The sequence below is a fragment of the Ursus americanus genome, chromosome 3, assembly GCF_024610735.1.
Source record: "Ursus americanus isolate L20-20 chromosome 3, mUrsAme1.1.p, whole genome shotgun sequence".
In the NCBI taxonomy this organism is placed as follows: Eukaryota; Metazoa; Chordata; class Mammalia; order Carnivora; family Ursidae; genus Ursus; species Ursus americanus.
This window is the reverse complement of record NC_142129.1, coordinates 52284841-52310695: the sequence shown is the minus strand read 5'-3', so window position 1 is coordinate 52310695 and position 25855 is coordinate 52284841. Positions and strand designations below refer to the sequence as shown.

General features: G+C 43.5%; 1 protein-coding gene across 1 annotated transcript in view; it reads left to right on the top strand.

Annotated features, from left to right (window-relative positions):
• DNAH11 (dynein axonemal heavy chain 11) overlaps nucleotides 1-25855 on the top strand; it is a 307801-nt gene that overhangs the window by 44284 nt on the left and 237662 nt on the right. Inside the window, exons 15-28 of the mRNA XM_087860989.1 lie at nucleotides 4675-5007; nucleotides 5223-5477; nucleotides 5557-5726; nucleotides 5961-6183; nucleotides 9995-10111; nucleotides 10439-10525; nucleotides 13867-14025; nucleotides 14947-15030; nucleotides 16518-16676; nucleotides 18137-18259; nucleotides 19268-19390; nucleotides 20653-20877; nucleotides 21886-21977; nucleotides 23491-23617. Coding sequence (XP_087717115.1) covers nucleotides 4675-5007; nucleotides 5223-5477; nucleotides 5557-5726; nucleotides 5961-6183; nucleotides 9995-10111; nucleotides 10439-10525; nucleotides 13867-14025; nucleotides 14947-15030; nucleotides 16518-16676; nucleotides 18137-18259; nucleotides 19268-19390; nucleotides 20653-20877; nucleotides 21886-21977; nucleotides 23491-23617 — 2277 coding nt within the window. The remainder of the gene's footprint in view (nucleotides 1-4674; nucleotides 5008-5222; nucleotides 5478-5556; nucleotides 5727-5960; nucleotides 6184-9994; nucleotides 10112-10438; nucleotides 10526-13866; nucleotides 14026-14946; nucleotides 15031-16517; nucleotides 16677-18136; nucleotides 18260-19267; nucleotides 19391-20652; nucleotides 20878-21885; nucleotides 21978-23490; nucleotides 23618-25855) is intronic.

Here is a 25855-nt window from a genome sequence, read left to right as displayed (position 1 = left end):
GTAGTAGTAGTTGATAAAGCTTGGAAGGGACTGAGGACACGTACGTGGGATTGACAGGCCATCCTGAGAACTTGGGTTTTTGCCGTGAGGTGAAATAGCAGCCAGACTCTGTCTGCTCAAAGGCTAGACCTGTTGAATGTGAAGCAGAGGGGAGCAAGGAGGTGGTAGGAGGTAGAGAGACCTTTGGGAGATTATTTTAATAATTCTGGTGATAATGGCCTGGGTCAGAATGGTAGGGATAGAAGCCGTCATGATGGTTATATTTTGAAGGCAGAGCCAACAGGATTTGCTGTGATGAGTCAGGAGACAAGTCAAGGATGAGCTCAAATTTTTTGGTCTGAGCAACAGGAAAATTGGAGTTTGCCTTTACTGATAAGGGGAGAACTGTGATAGGGCAGATTTTGAATGGAAAAGAGAGGCTTTGGTGTGGGCCATGTTGGTTAGAGATGCATGCCCAAGGGGATATTTTGAGTACGCTGGCACTGCAGTCGAGGCTGGAGTTTGGGGTAGAAGTCCAGGCCGGTGACACAGAACCGAGAGTCAGGAGTATGTATGTCATGTGAAGCCATGGACTTCGATGAGTTCGTGTAGGGTTTAATCGTAGCTAGAGGAGAGGTCCAAGACCTAACCTTGAATCCTCTCCGAGGCCAGGGAGAAGGGGAGGGTCCAGCATAGGTTGCTGATAAGGAGGCCAGTGAAGCAGAAGGAAAATCCAGAGAGCTGCTGTCCTGGAAAGCAAGTCAAGAAGACATTCCAAGCAAGGGCAAGCATTTGACTTGGTCCCATCCTGATTCAGGACCTGAAAGTGAGGGCCGAGATTGGCAGCCAGATGTTAACCCCATGGAAGCGGTTGGTGACTGTGACAGAGCTAACTTGATACAATGGAAGCCAGATTGGAATGGCTGACAAGAAGGGGAGAAATGGCACCAGAAAGCCACTCAGCTCCTGAAGAGCTCTGAGGTGGCGGGAACTGAAAACTCCACATTGTCTGGGACGTGTCAGGGATGGGGAGGATGTTTTTAATGTTGGTTGGTGTTTCTGAGTGATGGTATGTTGATTGGAATGATCCAGTGGAAGGGAAATAATTGTTGGAGGAAAGTCCTGGAAGGAAAGGGGTTTCATAAATACATGTGGACGTTGGCTGTAGATAGGAACTTGGAGAATTCATCTGTAGTAGCAGGAGGAAGGAGGCAGAAGACAGGAATGTGGAGCTCACAGGGGTGCAGCTCCAGTGAGGGAGATGGGGGGAAGTTCCTTTTTCATTCTTCTTAAGGAAAAAAGGATGGGAACAAAAGAGCATATTCTGTATTTCCTGAGCATATTCGTTATATGGAATCATCTCTGTAGACCGATGCAGTCCTCAGACCATGACACCCTCCTTTGGGCAGGGCACCAACAACCCTCACCACACACACGCACACACACACCCGCCATCACAAAGTACTATGGCCTGGGGTTTGCCCCAGTGGAGGTCGGAAACTAGGGTTTTTAGTTTTGTGTCTTCCAGAAACCAGGCCTGAATTTCCTCATGCGTAAAGTGAAGACACTTGTCTCTAGGCTAACTCAGTGGGAGAATGAACAACTGACTGTGGTTTTCCTGCTGAGTAACCAATCATGTGGTTTAGTCTTCCATCATCATTCACGTCTTTAGGAAATATTTAAGGGGAGCCTCCTATGGGCCCAGTACCCGTCTAGATTCTTGAGATACTTGAGTGAACAGAATAAAGAGCCTTGCTTCCGTGGAGCTCCCGTCCCAGAGAGGGGAGAGCCGTGGGGAAGAGCGGATGGAAGGCGGAGATGGTAGAAGTGGTTGAGCGTGTAGAACAAAGGTGAAGTTAGAGCAGGGCGCAGGCGTGTCGGGCTGGGCCGGGGTGGGGTTTCAAGCAGCTCGATCAGCACAGGCCTAAAGGGAGGAGGTAAGATGAGAGTCAAGTTAGAGTCAGCGCGGCGGGCGGTGGGAAAGGAAAGGAATATTCCAGGCAGAGGAAAGCAGCCCCAGGGAGGAGGGTGCCCAGTGCTGGGTGCAAAGCCGCTGAGGGAGCAGCGGGGTGCAGAGCACAACGAGCTCAAGTCAGACGCCCGCGGGCTGTGAGGAGCGGCTGGAAGGGGCCTCAGGGCCTTCGTCCGGACTTCGGCTTTTACTCTGGGCTGCGTGCGGAGCTCACTGCAGGGCTTGGAGGAGAGGAGAGTGCGCCCGATCTAACTTTGGGAAGAGAGGCTGCCTGTCGTGTGGCAAGGCGCGCACAGGGGAGGCGGAGGGCCTGGTGGGTTCCCGTGGCAGTAAGCTCCGTGGCAGCCGCGTGGTGCCCGGACGGGGCCGTGAGGATGGAGGTGACAAGGAGTGGTTGGATTCTGGATATATTTTGAGTAGAACACACTGTCTCCTCACAGGCGGGATGTGGAGCTTCGTAGAAGGAGACGTTGAGGATTAGTGTAAGAAATTGGTCCCCTCAGAGAATAAGGTCGAAGTTTTTCTACTAATAAATGGACCTATTCTTGTTTCCTCAAGTCAAAAACTAAGCAGCTCTGGAGTCCCTGTTCTCAGTAGGTGAACAGAGGAGAGGTTGCAACTTGAGAGAAGTCAACTTCAAAACAGGGATGAAATGATTGTTTCTAGAAGTTGTATCTTCTCAGGGATTGTTTTTTCCCCGTTGGCATCAGCTCGTGATTTTGAACCTGATTCTCAGACTACCTCTGAGGAGTGTCATTGAGGGAAAGCTATGGAAATATTGCAGAGAGTAGGTCATTTCTGCTTTTTCATCATGCTGCACCCTGCACGGCTGGGGGGTCCCAGGAATAGTTTGCAGGCAGAGTCTAAGATAGAGAAGGGTGGAACCATGGAAGATTGGGTCTGGAAGGGACCTGAGCCATCACTGAGCGACCCAAAGCTCTTCTTCCCTTTTTCTCTTTATATTAAATTGTTGGAAATAAAACAATTATTATAAATGGCACTGCAACTTCAGAGGGGAGGGGGGCGGCGGAATGGGATAGGCCGGTGATGGGTAGTAAGGAGGGCACGTGTTGCGTGGTGCACTGGGTGTTATACACAACTAATGAATCATCGAGCCTTACATCGGAAACCGGGGATGTACTGTATGGTGACTAACATAATATAATAAAAAATCATTAAAAACAAACAAACAAAAAAAAATAAATGGCACTGCAGTATATAAACTGGATATCCTGGGATGAAAAAGTATAAACGATGAGGCAGTCACAGGTACTGTACTGTGATAGGTTTGCAAGAGCCCTACCCTGGGGAGTCAGAAGTTCCTGCTTGTAGTCCTAGCTTGGGTGCTAACTTCCTACTGTGTGACGCTTGGTGTGTTGTAGGTCTTTGTTTTTATATCTTTGAAATGAATAAACTGAACAAGATGGCCTTTAAGGAATTTTTTTCCTAGCTCTAAGATCTATACTTCTCCTTTCTAGTGCCTACAAAGGAGCCAGGACTGCTCTGTACAGCTGCCCAGGATATCTACTGCACAACACACAGCTCCAGGGGTGTGGGCCACATATACCACAGATATATACAGATGTGAATGGTTCCCCCTGGATGGGCAAGACAGCACCCTTGAAAGGAAAGGTCCTTAAATTTGTTGAGGGCAAGAAATCCCTCGAAGAACTTTACAATGTTGGCCTGATTTTATCACCTCTGTAGTTGTGGTTCTTGCATGTAACACATACCTTTGAACTGGGGATCGTATACCCACAGTGGTAAATAATCAAAGAGCAGAGTATCGCCTGCCTTATCATCAGCTCTCATCCCAGTGTCTCCTTTTCTCTGTGATGCAGCTTCTGCCTTGGGCATCTGCCCTCTGGACTGTATGGACTGTGCAGCCGTTACCACTCAGAAAGGAATCTCTGGAGACAACCCTTGCCTCCCACCTCACCTTTTCAAATCTGTGTCCCTAGTCCTGCCACACCGTGTGCGCAACCTCTAGCAGTCCTAAACCGTGTTCATGTCTGACCTTGGCATGCCCTACTGATGTGTTCATTACCCGTACTCTTGGGAGATGTCAAGGTAGAACTTAATAGCGTTGAAGCACAAAGGGATCTTTGACCTCACCAGGCTGGTTTTCCTCGAGCTGAGTTGCTATTCCATAGGCTGCTTATAACTGGTTTGCACAAAGTATTTGTTGTTTGGTTGCTTGTTTTGGTTCAACCAAGTTAAGTCGACTTTTAATAGTAGCACGGTGAGTCTCCAAGAAAGACCTAGAGTCCATAGCACTTTGCTGACTTAGGGATCTTGGCTATTCCAGGACAGTGTTCTCTGAAAGACCAGTTTGGGAAACTTCATTTACACATAAGGCCCTGGAAGACAAAGCCCAGGGCCACAGAGAATTCAGGGCAGAGCGAGAGCTGGAGCCTGTGTCCAGGACAGAGAGAATGCATTAAAAACTCCTGCACCTCTTATGTGTATTTGAGGACAACAATTTTCATAATGATTTTTCCTTTAAAGGATGACTTTTGAATGTCAGTTATAAATGATCTAAGTGTTACAAAATCCTGCTTAGATTTTCATTGTTCAGCTTAAGGCTCTCTGACCTGCCATTTAAATGTTCCTGTCTCATGCCCAATGATGCAGTCCCTTCTTTAACAAAGCATTTCAGTGTAAAGCTTTCATTTTTGTACCCACTATTGTTCGTACCCCTCTATTAATATTTATGTTTCTAGGAAAACAGGAAGCTCTTCAAAGCTGACCCTTCTCTGGATACCTGGAAGATTTATGTGGAATTCATTGATGACATTGTGGTAGAAGGCTTTTTTCAAGCTATCATGCATGACCTGGACTTCTTTCTGATGAATACGGAGAAGCACCCGAAACCTGTGCCATTTTTTCAAGCACAGATGATCTTAATGCCCCCTGAGATTCTTTTCAAACCTTCTTTAGAAAGAGATGCTGGGGATGGTTTCTACGATCTGGTGGAAGAAACGCTTTGCAGCAGTTGTAGGATGTCTGCCCAGATGGAGCGAGTGGCCGCACATCTGGAAGTAGCAAATTATCAGGTATTTTCTTTGAAAATGGGTATGACCTTTGATATTCATGATTGAAAAATAAATGGAGATGTGGGGGAGCACTCAGAAACCAGATGTTGGGGAAAAAACAACACGGTTTCTGATTTTACCAACTATCCCTTTGAAGAATGGCCTTGGGTAATGTTATGTCACATGTGATTAACAGGGCAAGGTTGGTTTGAATGCTTGCTTTTCCTTTCATTTAGAGCGACATGGAGAATATGTTGGGCCTGGTAGAGGTCAGGCAGGAGATAATGAAGAGAGTGGCAGATGTCATCAGCAAAGTCTTGGACTTCAGAAATACCCTGGACACATACACTTACCTCTGGGTAGATGACCGAGCCGAGTTCCTGAAGCATTTTCTCCTGTACGGCCAGGCTGGGCCATCTGAGGAGACGGATGCTCACGCGGATGAGGAAGTCCCCGAACAACCGCCGACTCTCGAACAATTCAAAGAGCAGGCAAGGAAAACCCTTGGTGTTTGATGCAGTTACTCATGTTTGATTGAACTGTTAAAAGACATTTTTTTTCTAATTATAGATTGACATTTATGAAGCTTTGTATGTTCAGATGAGCAAGTTTGATGACTTCAGAGTATTTGATAGTTGGTTCAAGGTGGACATGAAGCCTTTCAAAGTGAGCTTGCTCAACATTATCAAGAAATGGAGCTGGATGTTTCAGGAGCATCTTTTGAGATTCGTCATAGACAGGTAGCCTGCTCTGCTTTCGCTATTTGGAGTTACAACTTTTAACACCTGACTGCTTTCTAAAGTTGAGACATAACTTTTAAGAACATTAAAAGTGCCAGTTTCTTAGCAGAGATAAATAGTGATGTTTAAATAGGATCTTATTTTCATTGTTTACCTATCAGAAGTCTTCTACTCCTGAAGGTTTTAATGAACTTAATTTGGGTTTGTGTGTGTATCTATCTATGTATTTGATAGTCTGAACGAGCTACAAGAATTTATACAGGAGACAGATGCTGGACTCCAGAGAGAGATAAGTGAGGGTGATCACGATGGTTTAGCTGATATCATGGGGCATCTTCTGGCAGTAAGAAGCCGACAGAGAACTACGGACGAACTCTTCGAACCATTAAAACAAACCATCACACTCTTGGAAAACTATGGCCAGAAGATGCCTGAGCAAGTCTATGTTCAGCTAGAGGTCAGTGTCATGGTAAAATACCCGTAATTAACATCAGCTGGGCACCTCCATCAGCCCTCACACGCCCTCTCTGAGGACATCCTCTAACAACCTGTACTGGGGATGACTGTTGGCATTCTGTAGGTTAGGAATCTGAAACTTAAAGAGGGGTAATACATTCTTCAAGGTCACACAAGTCATCAGTCCAGCCCAGAGGAATCTAGGTGTGTTTCATGCCAAGATATTCCATCTCAACCTCTGTGCCTGAGGCCTTCTTGTTAGGAGGTATTTAGCGAACAGCCTCTGAGCTGCTCCTTGGAGTTGCCCTTGACCATTCCTTCCAGACATGAAACACACCCCTGTTCTCTTTCATCGAAAGCTGTCTCTCAGTTGAGAAGTGGTCCTAGTCTTCGGAGACATATCGTGGACATTTTCATAAAGAATAAAGAAAGCCCAATTGATGGAGAAATCACTGTTTTCTAAATAGGAGTTCTGTGTTGTCCTCCTGTTTCTATGCTCTAGAAAGAGTTGGTGGCTGTTCTGTGCCCAGTGACCAGCAAAGTCTTTTTAGTTAGAACTGAAACCACGAATCAAAATCTCACAGCCGAGCTTCTCTTCCCATGCCCATGTTGGAGATGTATAGATGATGTATTTCCATTATCCACCAGCTTCCAGGATGGGCTTACATTTAACTTCACAAGTGTGAGTAGTGGACACATTCACTTAAAAAAACTTGTATTAATTCTAGTTCAGTGATCGGTGCCTGGAACTCAAGTACCCTACGAGGCCATCCCATCTGCTTGCCTCAGGGCGTGCTTCCTCTTACGTAAGATCTCTCTCCAGACTCTCACTTCTGAAATTGGTATGGTCTCCAGTTTCCCACTTCTTTGTTGAGGTGAAATTCACAGTTCACAAACCATAAGAGTAATCCTTTCAAAGCGCATGGCATTTAGCACGGACGTAGTGTTGTGTAATCACCACCTCTATCTCAAAACATTTGCATCGCTCAGAAGAGAACCTCCACACCCACGAGCTGTCCTTCCGGTTCCTCCTCCCTGCTGCCCGGCCACTGTTCCTTGCCGGTGTCTGTGGGTTTACTTGTTCTAGATACCGCGTGTAAGTGGAATGGTCCAACCTGAGGTATCTTGCGTGTGGCTCTCTCACTTGGCACGGTCTGCTTGAGGTTCATCGACACGTGGTATGTGAATGCCGCCTTCATCTTGTGTCTGAACACCGGTTCATTGTGATTCCATCTACCATGGTGGACATTTGGACGTTTGGGTTGTTGCCATCTTTTGGCGATTGTGAATAATGCTGCGAGGAGCATGGGTGTGCACGTATCTCAGTAGCTGTCGCTTCCTTGCTTGCTTTTGTACCAGTTTTCAATTTCTTTTGTAACACAGGAGTGAAACGGCTGGGTCTCGGAATGATTCTAAGTTTAATTTTCTGAGAAAATGCCAGACTTTTCACAGCAGCTGCTGCCTTTTATATCACTGGTTTTGTTTTGTGAGGATTAAATGCAACAGTGTATTTACGGGTGCTCTCTTTTGACTACAGAGACTATGAAGAATTAATACAGATGAATTACTAAATTCTCTTTAACTATAAAACTGTCCTTAAAACTGAAATCCACGTAGACATGGAGACGAATGTGGATATATAGCTACATAACAAGAGTGAGAGATGAAATAGTATGGGGCACAATGTAAATATTTGTTTTTAGAAGGCTTTGGATATTCCTGGAGCCAGATCTTGGATCTTAAAATAAGAGAAACCGGTCATAACACAGGTCTTGGATATTGGGGATTTTAGCTACGGCTTCTAGAATTTGTACTCTAAGGGTTTGGCTCCTTACTTACGGTTAATGAATTATTGAAAGTGTTAGGCTTTTTAATATTTTGAAAGTAGGCCACACTTCTAGCTGTGTGTCTGCCTCCATCAGTAATTGAGGCTGGTCAAGAGAAAAAATAAGACTCAGAGGCACTACAAATTTCTCGTGGAGGATAACAGTGCCCCAATTTTATTTTAATTAAAGCAGTTTCTGATAGTTACTGTTTCTTCTTCATAATCATTAGCAGTTAGCAGTTACAAGATTTTCCAAATACTTGCCTGTGCTTGGTTCTGTGCAAAGAAGCCCCTCCGTGTGGCTGTGTCCTCACTTCCTCTCTGCAGTACGGTCGGAAGCAGGATTAAACTTTAATGTATAGATTTTTATCAAGTCCCTCCCTTGTTAAGAAGCCTTCACTCTAGCCTTTAGCTTCTGAACACTGTCTCGTTGCCCTACGAGTGCTCTTCTACCCCCAGCCTGCACTGGTCGTCTTCCCTTGCAGGATCTCAAGGGATCTCGCCCTAATTTCTGCCTGTTGGCACCCGGTCCTTACTTTGAGCCACAGATTCAATGCTAGCTCTTTGGGGGAATCTTATCATTTAGACTTTGGAGATCATCTGCTCTTCTGCTTTTCAAGGAAAATCTGTTTGTATCAAGTGGAAGCTTATTTGGAGTCCCAAATAAGGAGCAGGTAGTAGGTTGACTGTAGTCAATAAAGGTTAAGGGGCCTGAGCCCAGCGATGTGACCTTTGCAGCCATTATTCCTGAAGGGACTCCCGGGGATGGTCGGGTTCCGTGGGATCAACTGGAAATGCGAAGTGAGACTGCATGGATGAGGGGGCGCAGTTTCGATGAGAAGGGTGGAAGAAGGAGATGAAGGACGAGGACGTTTAGAGGCCAGGTCTCTTGGTCTCTGGTCTGTGTCGGCAACTCCTGTCAGGAATATTGCCTTCCAAGCATTCTGTCCCGTAGAATAGTTCTTGCACGCCTCTCATGGACTCCGACAGATTGCAAAACAATTTAGGTGGAAGAACGTATTTTATCTTTCCAGGGCCCCTTCCCCCATGGACACAGTTGACACTTAGCACGGCGCACTCTTCATAATTGGCAGCTACTCAGTCTTTCATCCAATACTTACTGAGGCTTACAAAATAGTCTGTAGAACCTTTGTTTTTGCACTTGAACTACACAAGTAGGGTCCCCTCACTATGGGTGGTTTTGTGTGACAAAACAATTTCAGTGTCCTAGGAGATCACCCAGAGAAACAATGCTTTGTTAGCCTGGGCACAAGGAACGCTTTTCAGCAGCATTTACGCACAACGGCTCTTCAAAGAAAATAATTTGCTGTTGTCCTATTTGCATTGTAGTCAGGCCGTGCAGAGTTGAGCTGCTACCTGAACTATTGCTGCTTTTGTCCTACATCAAGTAGAAATTAACCTTCCCTTCCCTTGGCCTCTCTTTACGTCAGAAATCCTGCTTAGTTACAGTGAACCTGACCTAACTGCTCGAACTCGCCGTCCAGACAGAGTGCGCACCGAGCTTCGGAAGCTGGGGGAAAGGCAGGCTGAGATTGACTCACGTTTTCCTCTGTGCCCCACCAGATTCAAAGCATCTTTCTTCACTTGCTAAATTGCTAAACTTAGCTCCCGTTTCCACTTGTTAGCAGAGAAGTCCTTTTCAGAGCCCTTGAATTATATTCCCTTAACCGCAAAACAATCTGGAAATCGGCGTCCATTTGGAAAAGATTTTCTTTATTCTGAGATAAATCTTACACCAGAGGACAGCCCTGATTTATGCTTGGAAAATACGAATCCAGTGGTGCCGGTGGGTCAGCCTGGCTCCGAGTCTTTAGCCACTTGCATCTTTCTGGGAAAAAACTCCTGTTCTAGAAGAATGAGAAGATGTCATGGGTTAATGTATAGAGGTTGGAATAATTGAATCCTGTGGAGTTCATTTAATTCAGGCCCTGAAGTATTTTTCCCATCTGCACCTTTGTTTTCATAGGAATTACCTGAAAGATGGGAAACTACCAAAAAGATTGCAGTAACTGTCAGACATGCAGTCTCACCTCTCCAAAACGTGGAAGTCACCCTCATAAGGAAGAAGTGTCTTTCATTCGAGGTAAGCGAGCTATCAAGTTTTATGGGTGTTCTATTTTCTTTTTCTTTTTTTTTCTTTTTTTCTTTTTTTAATTTATTTGATGGAGAGAGAGACAGCCAGGGAGAGAGGGAACATGGGCAGGGGGAGTGGGAGAGGAAGGCTCCCGGTGGAAGAGCCTGATGTGGGGCTCGATCCCAGGACTCTGGGATCCCGCCCTGAGCCGAAGGCAGACACTTAATGACTGAGCCACCCAGGCGCCCCTTCTTTATGTTTTCGGGAACGATTTTTTACATGGGCAATTGAAGCCATTGTTTGAGATTCACCTCCAGTTTTTTCTGCCCTCCTCAGCGGAAGCAGGCCGAGTTCAGAGAGAGATTCAGACTCTATGCTCCTCTCGGTTTTAATGCAGAAAATCCGTACACAGTGCTTGATAAGGTAATGCTGATCTCAGTTGTTTTTTGCTATGATAGCCCTTGTATAAAGTCAAATTAGACACTGACATACTGAGATATTTTGCCTTAGTTTGGCAGTTAGTTATAGCAGTTGAGAATTAACTATTACAAACCAGGTTACGAGCCTTTCACCGCAATAGTGTCTTAAAATCATGTCTCCCAAAACCACCATCGTTATCAAAGTGATAGTGCTAGTGAAAGTAACAACTGCTAATTTTTAGCCACTTCATGTAAGTGTGTCAAGAACTTTAAGCATAGTGCTTTATGTTATTTCTTCTGTTTCTTATAATATCCCCATGATACAGCTTCTCTTCAGATAAAGAAACCATCATGTGTCATTGAGTAACACTGGGGATTACACAGTGACAGATTAGTATTGAAATTCGAGCTGTCCAAATTTTTTTTTTAATCAGGAATTTTACCCACTATTGTTGGCCCTGCGATACTTTGCTAGTGACTTTAAATAATCGACTCTTCACTTGGGATACAGATATTAGGGAGTCCTACGGTCCTAGTTTCTAATGAACTGCTTTATTATAGTTGACTATAAAAACGAACATGGTGGGCAAATAACCGAAAATGGTGACTAGTTCACATGAGGCTTGAAAAAAAGGTTTTAAAAGTTTATTAGAAAAATAACACTTTCATTTCTTTAGGAATTCTTAACCTAGCAGCCGAAATGAGCAATGACAGCAAGGTTTAGATCCAAGGGGCAGTGAATCTTTCTGAGATCTTCATGGAGGCTGCCATCCTGTTTTTACTCCACACTAGAGATAGGCTGGCCTCCTTAGACTGCCATAAAGCTTAGAGCCGGCACAGCGTGTACCTCTCTGTCCAAATTCTGGGTTGAACTGAGTTTTAACTGCTTCACACCCTTTCGGAAAGCACCCTTCCGTTGCAGATTTTCTCTTGCCCTTGGCTGTAGAAAACCGGTGAATGTATTCATAGTGGGTTAGAATATGCTAATAGAGTTGTGGGGTTTGTAAAGCTTTTATCTAAATTGCAGGTGGTCTGAACAGATTGTGGAAGGGGAGACATTTTTACTTGACTAAGCAATGTGCTGGATGTAAACATTTACTACAGTTATTTATTGAATGCTACCATTTTCGTGCTCTAGTATAACAGCATAGAGTTAAGTATTTAAAAGTCAGAGATATTTATCTTTGTACCTATAGAATGTGTCAGAGGATCTTTCGAATATAGTAGGGCTGGGACACCCTTATTTTGAAGTTGTGTGTGTGTGCACACGCGTGCACATTTAATACCTAAGTGGTTTCATGCAGAGGCTTGTACACGCTTGTTCCGGGCAGGTGTGGTGGACCTTAGTACTCAAGACATCTCACTCCACAATGCAGAGACCTTTCCCCCTCCACGATGAAAGGGAGTGGTAGGGTGACTCCTTTACAACGGACTCAGTAAACTTAGATTATGTGCTTTTGTTTCTTCATAGCCAAAGACACAGAAAACACTTTGAGTTAACATAACGAGGTGTACATATTTAGGAATGATTTAGTGTAAGTAATAGGAGAATTGGCAACCAGAAGGGCTGTTGGCTTTGGGGAGCATGGTACTCTAGACAATTTGAAAAATCCTTCAGTAAAACAGATGCCGAAACACTTTCACTGATGTGCAACTTGAAATGTGTTGCTGAGCTCCCCGGAAAAGAGAGGAAGCTCCTAAAGGGCAGGGAAAACACGGAGGAGCTGTATCTAGGGTGGGAAGCAGAGGCAAGCATCGAAGCCCACGCTGCGTGGGGGCAAATGCAGCATTGAAACCAGGGGCATGGAGATGCTTGGGAGCGTGAGTACTGGTTACCCAGGGAGGCTACAGGACCACCAGAAGCAGAAAACAGTTAACTGCAGTATTCACACAAGGTAATAAGTTAAATGTATTCACGCAGCGTAGTGCTTTTACACAGTAGAGGGAATCAATGAATTTTGCACAGCCTCAAGCATATATATGTAAATAAACCTCAAAAATAAATATGAATTGAGATGTCTTAATATAGAGTATTAAATTATTCACATAAACTTCAGAAATAAATTTTAACATTTTAGCATTTAGCAGTGCATACATATGTAGTAAAAAAAAAAAGATCAGGGGAATATTAAATAAAAATTAGGTGGTTAAATCTGTAGTGGGAAGGAGGGGGATAGAATTGAGGAGTGCATTAAAAGTTACTGATAACATAGCCCTAAGCTGGGTGGTGGTGCTCCCTTTGATGTGTGTGGGATTTTTCATAATAAAAACTGGGTAAAACTAAGTCATAGAATTGCAGTTCTCATTTACAAAGGTATAACTTATAAAAGTGAAACCGCTAACCTGTACAATGAAAGACGATGACAGTGCTGATACTCTTCTTGACATAGTAGGAAATCAGGAGAGCTGAAGACTGACGAAGCGCAAGAGGATTAAGTATGAGTATTTAAATTAAAATCAGAAGAACTAAGGTAATATAATAGGTATTGAGAGGAGGATGGGAGAAAATATAAAGCGGGAAAACGAAGTCGAGCCCCCCCCCCCCAAAGCCGGTAACCCAGTGTAGCGTGTCAGCTTGATAACTGAAGGAGCGGCGTGCGCGCAGAGTGGGGAGTTAGAGAACAGCCCCCGGAAGAAGTGGGGAGAAGACCAGCTGCTTCTGCACGCCTCGCTCCGCCCTCCTCGAGCTCCTACCATGTGGAGACGCTCCTGTGTTCGTAAAAACTAAAATTCAGAGTTGGCGTATCAAGAAAGAAAAAAATGACTCGGCTTACCCTCGGCCCAACACGGACCCTCCCACGTGGGTAGGGATGGGATGGTGGACCAGCCTGGGGACGCTCGTCGTGCAGCGAACTTTCTCCCCCTGTGCTGGCTTTAGCTCCAGGGTTTTATTTCGTGAATCCTCTTCAGTACCTTTTGTACTATTGATAAGCTCTAGGATGTTTTTCTTAAATCCGAAACCTTTTTGTTTTTAAAGAAGTGGTTGCTCCTTCAGCAGACGCTCTAGAGCCCCACCGTGGGCCCCAGCCGCGCCCCAGCGGTGCAGTGAAAGCCAGGAAGGTGGTTTTCGTAGAAATCTGACGCTGAAGCGTCAGGGGTGAGTATGGGTGACACAACTGTGTTGGTGACTCCTCTCACGTGTTGAGTAGCTGTGAGTCTGCTCCTCAGAACCGTCCAGTTTACCAATAATGACGCTGCCGACTTCTTTTAATTTTCATTTTAAAATCGAGGTTGCACGTGTTGCCCTCACCAGGGGTGCGCAGCACCGCGCGGCTTCTCTCTCCCTGGCAGGTCACTGGGTGTTCGGGGCGTTGGTGTGCATGTGTGTGCGTGTTTTCTCCTTAGGCAAATCACGAGCTTGAGGCGTTGGAAGAGGAAATGTTACAGATGCAAGAATCTTCCCACCTCTTTGAAGTGGCTCTTCCCGACTACAGACCAATGAAGCAGTGTCGCAAAGAAATAAAATTGCTCAAGGGCCTCTGGGATGTCGTAACTTACGTTACGGTAAGACGCTGCCTTTTTTTTCTTTTTCTTTTCTAATAATTCTTTTGTATAAATAGGCAATTTTTAGTGTCTGTATCATTCTGTGGGGCTTTTATAACGTCTTGAAATCTGTGGGCGTTATATTCTCCCCCCCTCAATTAAAATTTGTCTATCTCTCTGAGAAGATTTTTCTCCAAATTATCAGTTGTTTTCTTTTTGGATCTGAATGAAACTGTGTAATGAATCGACTGCTTCAGATTCTTTTCAGGGATTATGTAAGATATAAATGAAAATAATACATAAGTATATGCTCCATGTACATGGTGACCTGTGCGTACAAATTCATGTATAGACTCCTACCTACATGTCTGTGCATGTACAACAGACCTGACTGAAGTGAATTTGCATGTTGCTGATTAAGTCACAAACTTAAGGGTAAAAATAAGTTCTGGGGAACTAGGTATATTGCAACACGTATTATCCATAATTTGCTTTGAAGTTAGTTGAAAGCCATATAGATATGTGTTAAGGGACATAGAATGTGGTCAAGAAGTGAACGAGCATTTTGTCGATAATGGATGAAGACTGTCTTACGGAAGCTCAATTTATGTTACATGTAGAATTTTAAAACCTGGTATTTAATGGTAATACACTTATCAATTCAGAGTACTCAGGATTAAATGATAATGATAGCATATAAGTGGAATTTGTCACTGCTACTAGAAATTAATATATCATAATGTTTTCACCTTAAGTTTGACATGTCCTGACAACTTTTTTGTTTTGCTGATAGGGAAGTTTTGACAAGTGCAGTTAATATTTAAATAATTGACTTTTCACTGGATGATGGAATCACTGTGTATCATCAGTTTATATATTTTGCTGTGGAGACTTGCTTTCACCAAATGTTGTTGACACTTTTATCTGCTTGTGCGTTTTCAGAGAAGCATTGATAATTGGACTAAAACCCAGTGGAGACAGATTAATGTGGAACAGATGGATGTAGAACTCAGAAGGTTTGCCAAGGCAAGTTCCATAACTGTCGATTACAACCATTTCTCTTTCTCAGCCCCACCTCCTTCCATCTTGCCTAACGGAGTATCTGGTATGTTGGGCTGTGTGTCCTTATTTACTTCAAACAGGATGATAGGAGACAGTACTTTTTTTTTTTTTTTTTTTAACCCTGAGCCAGTTGCATTTCTAATCAAGCCTGCCTTTTTGTGAATGAGTGGATGAAAGCATATTAGGGCAAACGGATTGATGAGTAGCCGCTATAACCCTGAACCTCCCTTGGCTATCTAGAATGGAGGATGTTAAGATTAAAAGTACCAGGCCTGAGAGGTTAAGCTTATGAAAGCTTTTGAATTCCTGTCTTGGCAGACATTATTTTGTATTAAAAGATACCTTTTCATTCTGGGATTTGGGGCAACTAATTGAAGTATGCCACTTGGGAATGTATATGGAACACTGTGATCCTTGTTGTTCTTATTGACTATTCTGATGTCCCAAGGAGGCTCAAGATAGAACAGAGCTGATTTGAATATAGTGCTTCGGTATCTAGTCCCCATAGCCATCTGCCCTCTAAAGAGGGTAGAACGTCTTTGGATAAAGCCAAAATGCACGGAAGTGGGAGGCAGCTAAATAGCGGTAGGGTCGTTGGCTTTTTTCTCAGAACACGTTTGCCTCAACTCAGTGCTGTGCTCAGCTCCTACCAAGTTTTGCCATTTTTCCCTCATATTATCCTTATCCTAAAGACCCTAACTAAAATGCTTCTTCTGGATGATTCCTTTGAATGTCAGGGGGTCACTATTTCTCATTATTGTGCCCAGTCCCTATCTATCTCTTGTGTAGTTTGGTTATCTCACTTCAGAGGGACACCTTAACCCCCACTCTCAGCTGAAGTTTTGTTTTGTTTTAAACAAGTAGCATTGTCTTTTTCCCTGTGTTTGATTATGGGTTTTCTCATTTACAATTTTTGATGTTTCATGGGCCAAGAAGAACACCAAGTCAAAGGGCCCTATTTGACACATCTTAAAATCATGAAATATTTAGGCGCCAAGGAACAAACACTCAATGGTAATGAACATTTCAAGGCTACCGCTTAAATAAGTCAGGTCTCTGGAGGAAGATATTAATAATCCAGGTAACAATGTCTGTTTTCTGCTTATTTATGTTTCCAGACGACACACTCTTCCTTGTAAACGTCCTGGAAACTCTGTTAGCTTTCCTACAGTTAGTGTCCCCTGGGTTTCCTCATGGGACACCCAGTTAGAGCCTGTGAATAAGAAACCAGTGTATCCAAGTGGCTTATACACAGAGGACTTGTGATAGACAGATGAGTGGATCTTTTTCTGTTTCTCTGGCTTTAGCCCTTAACCAGGGGCTTAAATGCTTCCACTCTTTTATAATCCAGGGAAAGGTAGATTTATTCTTTCATAGAACACAAATTATGAAATGTACTAATACATCTGGGGATCTATTTTTTGTTTGTTTGTTTTTTTTTTTTACTTTAGGAAATCTGGTCACTGGACAAGGAAGTCCGTGTGTGGGATGCTTATGGAGGCCTGGAAAGTACGGTGAAGGACATGGCGGCCTCCCTGCGAGCTGTCAGGGAGTTACAGAGCCCTGCTCTCAGAGACCGGCATTGGCAGCAGCTGATGAAGGCCACTGGGGTCAGTTTCCTGGATCTTGATCATTGAATATTTTTGTGACTGTGGTTTACATTATTCATCTGGGATGAAGTGAAATTTGTGAAAAGACTTCTGGTCAAATGGGGGAGGTCAAGCTCCTCAAGATAGAACCAACACACTGATCATGCCAAGGTCCTCCTTCAGCCCCTGCTGTGGACTGAATGTTCCCCCCACCCCACCCCACCCCCTGCCCCAATTCATATTTTCAAGCCTAAATCTCCAATGTGATGGCATTTGGAGGTGAGGCTTTCAGGAGGTAGTTAGGTCAGGAGGGTAGAGTTCTTATTAGTGCCATTAGAACCGGATGGAAAGACCAGAAATTTCTACCTTCTGCCATGTGAGGGTGCAACGAGAAGACACATCCGTAAACCAAGAGGGCCTTCACCAAGAACCCGTCTATGTTGGCATCCTGGTGTCGGACTTCCAGCCTCTAGAACTGTGAGCAAGGGAATAAATGTTCATTATTTAAACCACCCCGTTGACGGCATTGTCTTAACAGCAGCCTGAACTAAGACGCCCTCCTTTTGTCTTTTACTGACTGTGTAACCTCAAACAAGACACTTAATCTATCTTGAGTTTTGTTTTTTATTAATAAAATGAGTGGATGCTGTGTGCTCTCATACGTCAGAGGAATCTCGTAAGGATCAAGAGAGATGATGTGAAAGCCTTGTATGGAGCACAGCACGGCACAAAGAACCGTAGTCACAGGCTGGGCAGAGCCGGAGAGGGCCGCAGCTTCCAAGAAGCAAGGACTGGGTATTAGCAGCCGCAGTAAAGGAAGGGGCTTTCCTGTAACCACGGGGCAGGTCGGCTCTTCATGGATGAGGCGTGTGGTTGAGTTAGAGCGCTTAGGGAGAGTAGAGAGCTGCTTAGCAAATACTGGGGTTGGGGGTGGGGCGGCAGTCAACAAGATGATGAGGAAATAAATGTGAATTATTTTGTCACATGGTAAATATGAATAATGACACTACGAGTAAGAATATTTTTTGCCAAGGAGCTAAGATTAAATTAGTGAGAAAACTAAGTTAAATCACGGAAGCCACTGGGAATTATGTCCAGTGAATAGAGTACTTTAGGAAGAAAAGACAAATGAGCTACTCCCTGATTCCTGGGATTTCAACCAAATTAAAACAAATGAATACTGTGATTCTCTTTAAAAATGGGTTTTGTGGGCAGAGAGATAAGAAATGAGCTGACAAGGGAAGGATATGAAACAAAGGGAAGCAGTGGAGTGTGACTGTGGCCTGAGCCTTGGTCCCAGCTTCTGGTGGGTGAGGCCTCAGTGACTCTGAGCCTTTTACGGTCCCCACCTTCCAGAACTAGAGGTGTGCTCAGCAGCCGACTTGAATATATTTAGCTGTGATTCATTCTTCTGGCCATTGGGCACAAGAACCACTAATATATGTGTCATGCAAATTCTGCCCTTTTCTCTTCCTAATTAGGTCAGATTTTCTAACAGTGAAGCCACAGCTTTGGCAGATTTGTTAGCACTGCGGTTACACCAAGTGGAAGATGATGTCCGAAGCATTGTGGACCAAGCAGTGAAGGAACTGGGGACTGAAAAGGTGGTGTCTTCGGGCTGTTCTGTGTCACATTGAGCTAGTTCTGTGCAGTAGCCCCTAAGACTTGGAAGTCCCCGTGCCATGGGTGTGTGGACAGCTGAGTCCCATTTTCTTTTCCGCTGCTAGTGTGTGTGACATGGGCAGGATCTGAATCCTTCTAAGCCACAGTCCATGTGTAAGACAGGAGGGTGGGCCCAGTTGGTGGTGGTGGTGGGAGTGGTGGTGATGCTGGGGATGATGATGATGGTGGTGGTGCTGGTGGTAATGGTGGTGCTGGTGATGGTGGTGGTGGTGGTGGTGGTGCTGGTGATGATGGTGATGATGATGGTGGTGGTGGTGCCGGGGGTGATGATGGTGATGATGATGGTGGTGGTGGTGCCGGGGGTGATGGTGGTGATGATGGTGCTGGAGGTGGTGCTGATGGTGCTGGTGGTAATGATGGTGGTGGTGGTGATGGTGGTGCTGGGGGTGATGGTGGTGGTGGTGGTGGTGATAGCAGAGAACACTTAACGTGTCATTTATTTTGTTGCAAGCACTGCTCTATGTGCTTTATATTATTTCACTTAATTCTCAGGTTGGTAATGCTCTTAGCCCTGTCTTACCGATGAGGAAACCGAGGTACAGTGTGGTAACTGACTCACCCGGTTCACGTTCAGGCACTCCGAGCACTGCCTGGCTCCTGCTGGCCGATGTGTACATAATCTCTATTAAACCTTTAGATAACTTTGATGACCCTTTCTGCTCTGCCATTCTGTTTCACTGAAGGATGTAAAACTCAGATCCAAGAGAAATTTGATAATAGGGTGATGCTTGGTTTTGTGAGATGAAATTCATTCTCTGAACCTCATCACTTTGAATTAGTTGCAGGAAAAAAATGAGGCCAATAGTATTGGATAGCATTTTTTTTTTTGAGAACTATAAAAGTTTTTTTTTTTAATTTCAGATGATAGCCTTAAATGTTCGTCATAAATTAAACTTCTGTGCACATAACTTAATACTGTTTATGTTTAGGCTATTACTGAAATCAGTCAGACCTGGGCAACAATGGAGTTCTCGTATGAAGTTCACTATCGGACGGGCATCCCATTACTAAAATCCGATGAACAACTGTTTGAGACTCTAGAGCACAACCAAGTAAGATGTGGTGTTTTGATTACAGATTTCTTTCTTTTAAATGGCAATTTTAGACTTTTTCCAAGTTCCAGTAGTCAGTATTTATTCATTCATTGGGTATCTACTTGTCCCAGACTCTGGGCATGGTACCATTTGGGATCAAAAGGTATGAACACTTACTCTCAAGGAACTTGGACTTGAGTAGGGAGACGGACGGTAGGGCTCCGAGGGGTCTAAGAAGTGACAGGGAGGCTTTGTGTTGGGGAGGGTGAAAGACTCAGCGAGAGCCTTGTGACTTGGGATGGTAAGTCAGTAAGGAATGGCAATCAGAGAAGGGTGTTGGGGGCAGTGGGGACAGCAGTGGTTGTCAGGGGCTGGGGATTGCAGAAATGTGGAGATGTTGGTCAAAGGGCACACATTTCCAAGTATAAGATGAGTAAATTCTGGGGATCTCAAGTATGTCATGGTGACTAGAATTAACAATACTGTATTGTCAACTTGAAAGTTGTTAGGAGAACAAATATTATTACCACACCCCAAAAAAGGTTATTCCATGAGGAATGGATGTGTGAAGGAACCTTTTTGTGGTTACCATTTTACAATATATGTATGTATCGCAGTATCACATGGTACACCTTAAATTTCATGTAACATTTCAATAATAGCTTAATAAAATTGGTGCTGGGGGAGAAGAGTCAAATATACCAAACAGAGGTGAAAGAGAATGAGAAGAGTCCTTTCTACTCAGTGCCTGAGATTTCAACGTCAGAGAATGGAGAGAAGTACTCACCAGACTGCTTGGCGTCCATGCTTGGTAGTCAACCGAGAGGGGAGGGAAATGGAAGCTGAGGGCTTAGGAAGCTGCAGAGAAGTTGGTTTTATTTTTGCAGTATTGGGGAAAAAACATTTATAACCTTGCAATGATTAATAGGCAGGGACCCCAAGGAGAGAATGAGCGAAGATGAAGGAATAAAATTGAATCCCTAAAGCTGCACCCTGGAGCACAGTATTTTTTCTGCCTACAAAGACATCCATGGTCTTCTTGTAGAAGACGCCGGAAATGCAGTTGCGTGTATTTATCTTTCTTCTTTCGGAAAGCACGTCAATATGAGTATTTAATGCTGTTAGTTCATTTATTCAGCCGATACCGAGTTCTGCCTGTTCCAGGAATTGCTTGCTAGATCCTAGGAATCCAAGAATAAACAGAAGAGGTATAGTCCCTCCCTCATGGTACTTGCAGTCTACCAACTGACCTGTTATTTAAAATTCTTCCTTTCTTTTAGGTTCAGTTGCAGAGTCTGCTTCAGAGCAAGTATGTGGAATATTTTATTGAGCAAGTGTTAAGCTGGCAAAATAAATTAAACATAGCAGACTTGGTCATCTTCACTTGGATGGAAGTCCAGCGAACTTGGTCTCATCTGGAAAGCATCTTTGTTTGCTCAGAAGACATTCGAATCCAGCTTGTGAAAGACGCTAGAAGATTCGATGGAGTAGATGCTGAATTTAAGGTTCGTAGAAGATACTGTTTTCTATCCTAGCGGAGTTTTCCAGACAATCTGAAAATCTTGTAAAGAACCATGATTTGGGGTATGGTATTTATAAAGATACACTGTTGCATTTTAGGCAGTGGTGCAGGAAGCTCGCTCTTGTGAAGGGTTAGATAGTGAGTATTCTTGGCTTTGTGGTGTGTATGGTTTCTGTCACAGCTACTCAACGCTGCCATTGTAGTGTGAAGTAAACAGACACTAGGTAAACAGTTGGGTGTGGCTATGCGCCAATAAAACTTTATTGACACTGAAATTTGAGTTTCTTAGAATTTTCATGTGAGACAGAATATTAAGCTGGTTTGACTTTTTTCCAGCAGTTAAAAATGTAAGAACCATTTTTAGCTTCTGGCCATACAAAAAGCAGCAGCAAGCCTGATACTTCCCTTAACCCTGCAATAAGGTGTGATAACATTAATCTTCGTGAAGATTACTGCAGAGGGGTTGCCAGTAACAGTACTATTAGTTACTTGTTTGTTTATAAGAGCAGAAGAAAGCACACGGAGATGAACATATGATAATGAGGAATGATTCAGCAAAGAATAATGGCTATACTTTTTCATATAGAAATGAGGAGTAACTTTTTTTTTTTTCTTTTCTAAAGAAGAACACCCAGAGGAATGCTATTTTAACTTTTAAGGAAGAAAGAATAAACTGTTGAATGTTCATCTCATTTTCATATATGAATGTCCTCTTTAAGATTCTTCGTTCTCTTGCTCTCTTTATTCTTTTTGTTTGTTTGGACCCAGAATGGTGCTAATGCCCATCGAATTTATTTTGATAAAAACTGTGATTATACTTTGTTTTTGATCTTCATTTAAAAGTTTAAAAGCAAAAGTGAATAGATATGGTGTGAGAAGTCTCTTTAACCTTACTTTCTTAGAGTTCCTCATTTTTAAATTCCCCAAATGGATGAAAAATTGAGAAAAGTAATTTCTAATATCAATGGCTCCATCTTATACTTTCGTACAGGAGTTAATGTTGAAAACAGCTAAAATAAAGAACGTTCTAGAAGCAACATGCAGACCTAATCTCTATGAAAAACTTAAAGATTTACAGTACAGGTAAGAATAAAACTACAAAGTGATCAATTTGTTATAATTTTATGAGATTGCTTTCAGGTATCTTACAGTATCTAATATTGTGTTACTGTAGATAGATGTGTACTAAATTACTTTACAGTTTTGCTTAGAAAGTTGTCTAGTTGCCTTGGACATAATAGATAGTATGTATATAATGTAAATCAAATACGTTTTTCTTTGCCAAAAAGACTATCATAGTAGTGAAACTGGAGTATTATCAAGAGTATTGACATGATTGATCACTTCTTTTATTACAGTATCCTGCAAGTATTTATTAAGCATCTACTCTAAGAACTTGGATTGCATTTAGTAATTTCAAATCATTTATTTTGTATTGAGTTTATACGAGAAATTACCCTTAGAAAGCCTGTTAGTACTTAGGAAATCCTTAAGGGCTATTTGTAATTTCACGTAGAATTCTATACAGGTAGTGGTGGTAAGGATATTCTGGCTTTTGCTTAAAAATGGTCAGTCAGCTACTGAAAGAGGCTTGTGCAGAATTCCGATCACTTTTTATTGCAAGGTAGAAAAGAGCTCTAAATAAAAAAGAATATTACATAATCAAAGTTATTTCATAATCTGTGAATTTTCTAGAGATAAAGTTAGCCATAATTTTAAAAGGGTGGATTTCCACAGAAGTTACTATTTCTTCTTTTTTTAGAAGTTTTTTTAAGTAATGGCTATACCCAGTGTGGGGCTTCAACTCAGGACCTCAAGACCACGATTCACATGCTTTTCTGACTGAGCCAGCCAGGAGCCCCAGAAGTTAATTATTTCTTAGTGATCTTGGGGGCTTGGGGGTTCTGCCCCTGGGTCACTCTGCTAAGAACGATAAAGCAGAAGTGATTCAGACTCCTAGGACTCCTCTGAATACCAGAGTGAGCTGAAACCATGTGTGTTTTGTAGGCATTCAGTGGGTACAGGAGGACCTTGAACCAAATACATCTTAACTAATGCATTTTGTGCTCAGGATGAGTGATGCCGAACCTAGTTGCCCTTGCTGAGTAAGAATGTCATTAAGAAATGTGAGGAGTGAGGCACTTGGGGGGCTCAGTCGGTTAAGCATCCAGCTCTTGATTTCACTTCAGGCCGTGGTCTCAGGGTTGTGAGATCCAGCCCCACATGAGGCTGTGTGCCCTGCTGAGAGTTTGCTTGAGATTCTCTCCTCCTCCCTCTGTCCCACCTCCCGTGGTGCTCGCTGTCTCTCTCTCTCAACATAAATAAATCTTAAAAAAAAAAAATGAGGTGTGACATCACCCTAAGTCTAATCTCTATTTAACCTCAGCCCACGGTGTGTATGTACCTGTCCCCTACCTGGCGTGACTTGTAGATGAGTCACAAGGAAGATGATGGTGTCAAAGACGAGTCAGGCTCCATGTTAGACAGTGAGCTTATTGTGGTGAGTGGACAGATGAGAGGAGCTGGGTTTCGTTTTGTTGATGTTTCAGTCACTGAATGGGCAAGATAGGCTTAAAGAGAGTTTTCATTCCCATAGGCTTTCTCTTTGTGAAAAAGCTCTCGCTGAGTACCTGGAGACCAAGCGCATGGCTTTCCCGCGGTTCTATTTCGTCTCTTCTGCAGACTTACTCGACATTCTCTCAAAGGGAGCTCAACCTAAGCAGGTAATGTATATTTTCTGGAAGTCTTATATTCTACATTAGCTAAGGAAGGCCACAGTTTCTCTGTCATCGTCAGATGCCACCTACCTTGTCACATGCGTCAGGAACTAGAAAGTTGGCAATAAAAATTTGTAATGCAGCAACAGAAGGATGTCAGAGCTGGTGCTAAAGGAACCAAGTCCACGGGGCACCCGGATGGCTCAGTTGGTGAAATGTCTGACTCTTGATATCAGTCCAGGTCTTGATCTCAGGGTCGTGAGTACTGTTAGTACTGGGCTCCATGCTGGGTGTGGAGCGTACTTAAAAAAAAAAAAAAGGGAACTAGGTCCTCAGTAAAGGGAAAGGGTATTATCAAAGGTGCAAGGCTTAGTGACCTGCAAGAAGTTAGTGGAGCAAACGTTGGCTCCAAATCCCCCAGAATTCTGGGATAGGGACTGGAGCATCTGTTGACTGGTTAGCGGCTTTGCTAGGGCAGAACAGCTCACTTGGAACAAGACCATGACTGGGTCTCCTTACTGCTCCCTGACCCCCGAGCCACCTTCCTAGTGATGCAGTTGGGCTGGTCTTCAGTGGTGCCAGAGGTGGACGGCCGTCATGTCGTGCTCCTCGTCGACATAACCCTCTCATGGAACCCTGCCTGCCTGTGCAGGAACAACAGACCACCCACGGCAGTATTTAAAGCAGATAAAAGCAGCTATTATCTTTTGTCATCTGAGGGCTCAGATCACAGAACAGACTTGGTACCAGTGCCAAAGCACTCCTTCTCGCAAACACGAGAGGATGTTGCATTTGACTTGCATCTTTTCAGTTGCTAACGTCCACTGAGGTATTTCAGGGGTGACGGCTGACAAAACCTCTTCTGTGTCTTTCTCTAGATGTTTTTATGCATTGTCTTGGAATATATATATATATATCTTCACACTATAGTTTGCTGAGTTCTGTTCTTTGGACACAGTATTTATCTTGATTATTTCTCTCGCTGTCATCATTTCTCTTTGGGCCTAAATTTGGTGGGATGGCTCTTCTTGCCATTGATAGTACAAGTGCAGTCATGTTACTAATGACAGACTTGTTAGTCAAATTTCGGCACCATTTCCAGGGTCAGCCCTCAGTTATGGTTTCCTACATCCATGCTAATTTCCAGATGGCTTTGTAAATAAAATCCCTCTGATTATACTGAATAACAACCCAGTATATCCATTTCTCACATATCACACAATTGGATGTTTGGGTTTTTTGTTTTTTGTTTTTGGGTTTTTTTTAATTAGTCTCAAAGAGAGCAGTCATAACCACACTTAAGTTTCATTAGCTTCCTGGGAATATTCTGGTGACCAGAAGCTGGACCCTCACATGTGGTTGTGAGGCAGAAGGTAACATATTCCGTTACAGGTACATGTTCCTGAAGACTTTAAAATCCAAAATATTTACAATTCTGAATTTTCAGTATGTAAATTAGAGGAGATGCATAAATCTGTAACTAGGATAACATTGTTTTTCTTTTAATTACATTCTTTAAACTTAATATTTGTATGACTGGTTTATTGAACAGTATTAATTACAGAGAATACAGACATGAAGTTTTATTTTCTATGATTATTAGTCACAAATGTGCCCTGCTGAATCTCCTTGAGCTGAGTAGCAGACCCCTTAATAACACTCTGGGAAGGTATCTTACATCCCTATTTTAAAAAAATGAAATAAACCGAAAGCAGCTCAGCAGGTCTAGTTACACATCCAGTCTTAGGTCTGTGTTGAGGCCAGGCTTTCACATAATAAATGTGGAGTCGGCAGAGAGACACCGATGATGTTACTACAAATCCCCTTCCTGCCCATTTATCTGGAGAGGAGATGGGGCTGCCATCTGTCAGTCACTGGCGTTTTTAGTACTTGTTCTTGATTCTTTCACCAGCAGTGAGTGAGTGTTCTCTCTCTTCAACAGCAAGCATCCACATGTTGGGTCTCTCGTGGAAAATGGGTGCCAGGCTTCAGGGGGCAGAGGGGCCATTCCTAGGGGATCCATACTGGAGTCAGCTCTGTCTCGGCGTGTCCAGTTCTTGCCCTGGGCAGTGAAATCAGCCATTGCATTCCGTCTACTTTCCCTTTTCCACCTCGGCAGATGGCCAGCAAGGGCCACGTCGCAGATGGACTTCCTGCAGGCACCTGCAGCTTTTATGAGTGATTCTCCAGCACCTCTCTCACTTGATGACATAAGGGTGGGGGTTGGGCAAAACCGTACTTCAC